Here is a 2743-nt window from a genome sequence, read left to right as displayed (position 1 = left end):
TCAATAACATTTCTAAGTTGTGCATGGGCATGATTAAACTTTTCCTCCTTAGTTATGACACGTCTACGGCGATAATCTCCTAGCCAATATCTAACATTACGATAAGGTGCAAGAAATCCTCGAGTATTTGAATATGCCGCATCACATAGATAATATTTATTTGACGTTAAAACAAAAAATTTAATTTATCATATTGAAAGGCTAAATAATTATCTTAATCATTTAAACTTTATTACTTACTAGATGGAGGAAATGGAAAGTCATTATCTAGATTAGATACAACTTCTTTTAGAACTCGTGAATCATGAGCTACCCTTTCCCATCCAACATAAACATAAGTGAAGACCATATTAAAGTCACATATTGCCAGAACATTCTAATAGTATTTACCTTTTCCTCTTCCTCTGTAAATAATGTCTTGAGTAGCAGGAACAATAGCGTGTACCAATGTCCCGTCTAGTGCACCTATTGCTCCCTGTCAATTTATACATTTATGTTAACATAATGAAATTGATTTTTTCTAAAATTTTATAATAATAATTTAAAAATAGTACCTTAAATATTCTTCGCAGCCTCTTATTGTGAGCACTGAGAATATTCATAGTCGAATCAAATGATGTAGGCGCAATCTTCACTTTTTCAAATTTCATCATTGCCTCAAGAACCTCATGAAAATACTTGTGCACCATTTGCGAAAAATCCTAAAATCTTCTCTTAATAACGACGTAGCACTTATTATGTCCTATAATAGTTAAAAACTTTGCTATCTTTTATTCGACAGATATATGTTTTCTATCAGTGAGCCATCCATTTTGTTTAAAATGTTGACAAAGCCAAGCATATGCATCACGTGACATGCGCATCAATTCTATACATTGTCGGTTAGAACCAGACAATAATTTGAATGTATATTTTTGACCAAATAAATATGATGTTAAATCTTTATTTCTTCGATCATATGTGAGTCTATAACATTTTCTTTGTCAATATAAGCTCATAAACAATAATATTTGATCATCAATATCCATGTCGAATCTTTTCTACAAATAAAAAAAATAATGTACAATAATAAGTAAACTAGCTACATATTTTGTAAGATTGGGAATTACATATAACAATAACAAAGTGATTATAAGAATTTTATACTCCTCAAACATAGCAAAACGTAAAAACAATGTTGTTCACCAACAAACATGTTTCATAAGCATCACATATAGCATTACAAAGCTTCAAAAATTATTATAAAACTTAACTAAAAAACATAAAAACTAGATTTCTAGAAATCTCTGTGTCTAATAAATATATTAGTAATTTACAAAATTAAAGAATACTCATTTTTCCCCCATGACTTTAATCCAATTCTCTAATTTATCAGTCTCTGTTAGTTTCATCCATGCTTTTCGATAGCTATCACCTTCATAGAGTATGCTAACAGCAGCAGAGTACAATGGATCTCCCCATCCAAGTCCATCTAACTTTTCCATACATTCCTCAACTTCAAGTGCATTATTTTTATTAATTAATAATTCTAATGCGGTACTTATTTTCTCATCAATTTCCAATCGAGATGATGTTTTTTTCCTTTTCTTTCCCATATTCTTTTTTCCAATTGAAATTGAAGATTGAGATGAAAAATCTTAAAAGCTTCTTCATTTTGTTCATCAAATAGATCTTGTAAATCATCAAGATCTATATTAGGAGATGCAGAAGAGGCACCTGGTCGCGGAGTTGTACTACATGAACTCCAACTATGAATGTCTATTGCAGTAGGACTCTCAAAGAGTGTTGTACAAAGTTCTGGAAAGGCTAGTGGTGATCTCTTCTGTACCTTTGCTTTTGGATGAACCTATATTCAAATATAAGAAGTCATACTTTTTATAGTAAAACTGTTCTCTTCATAGTAAAATAAAAGGAGAGAAAAAAACTATATAATGAACTAACCTTTATATATTCTTCCCACTCACTATTAGACATTTGAATGGTATTGGTTGTTGGATCATAAATATTGCCTGTCTTTTTAGTTAGTGGCAACCAAGCTTGATATTTTTCTTTTATATAATCATATTGGTTCTTCATCTTCTTTTGTGTAGCTACAAAGTTATGTGTAGTCGCCAAAACATCTTTAATTCTATCCCATGATTCGGCTTTCAAACTACTTCCACATCTCCCATTTAATGATACTTCTTCAATACAAGATTCTAAAAAAGTTTTTAGAACATCCATTCTCCAAATCAATCTGTCACTAGTTTGTTACATAACTGAAATATAAAATTTTAATTTCATTATGAAATATAAATACGAGCGATGCATATAAATACTTACTTTATTAAAAAAAGGAAACTAATTAAACCAACTTAGCATGATTATATGAAAAAATTATACTATACATAATCCAAAATTCTTATTCTACCAAATGTTTAATAATCATCAAAAAAATCTATAATCTATAATATATTAAAAGTGTGAAGACCCTTAGAAAAGTGATTTGAACCTTTTGCCCTTCATTAAAAGTTCATTAAAAGTCTTTGTAATAGACAACGAGGAAGAAATGCTATAACATTTATTTTAATACATTGTTGTAAAATATTTTTATTCATTTTATATAAAGTTTTATTAATTAATATGAGATACACGTGCAAAGCACACATACTAAACTAGTAGTACAAAATATGCTACTAAGCTATATCTATATGTGCATTACAAAGTATAGAATCAGTACGTAAACAAACCAATTAAGCCTCAA

The 2743-nt window shown here is 29.2% G+C and overlaps 1 protein-coding gene across 1 annotated transcript; it reads right to left on the bottom strand.

Annotated features, from left to right (window-relative positions):
* Window positions 1-1088: 1088 nt before the first annotated feature.
* On the bottom strand, window positions 1089-2266 carry LOC124892373. The gene is made up of 2 exons (XM_047403673.1): window positions 1942-2266; window positions 1089-1846 (listed from the first exon to the last, which is right to left on the bottom strand). The coding sequence occupies exons 1-2, from the start codon at window positions 2221-2223 to the stop codon at window positions 1541-1543; spliced, it is 588 nt and encodes a 195-aa protein (XP_047259629.1). The 5' UTR covers window positions 2224-2266; the 3' UTR covers window positions 1089-1540.
* Window positions 2267-2743: the final 477 nt, after the last annotated feature.

The sequence above is a fragment of the Capsicum annuum genome, unplaced genomic scaffold (assembly GCF_002878395.1).
Source record: "Capsicum annuum cultivar UCD-10X-F1 unplaced genomic scaffold, UCD10Xv1.1 ctg46453, whole genome shotgun sequence".
In the NCBI taxonomy this organism is placed as follows: Eukaryota; Viridiplantae; Streptophyta; class Magnoliopsida; order Solanales; family Solanaceae; genus Capsicum; species Capsicum annuum.
The sequence above is the reverse complement of the archived record's forward strand: the minus strand, read 5'-3'. Positions and strand labels throughout refer to the sequence as shown.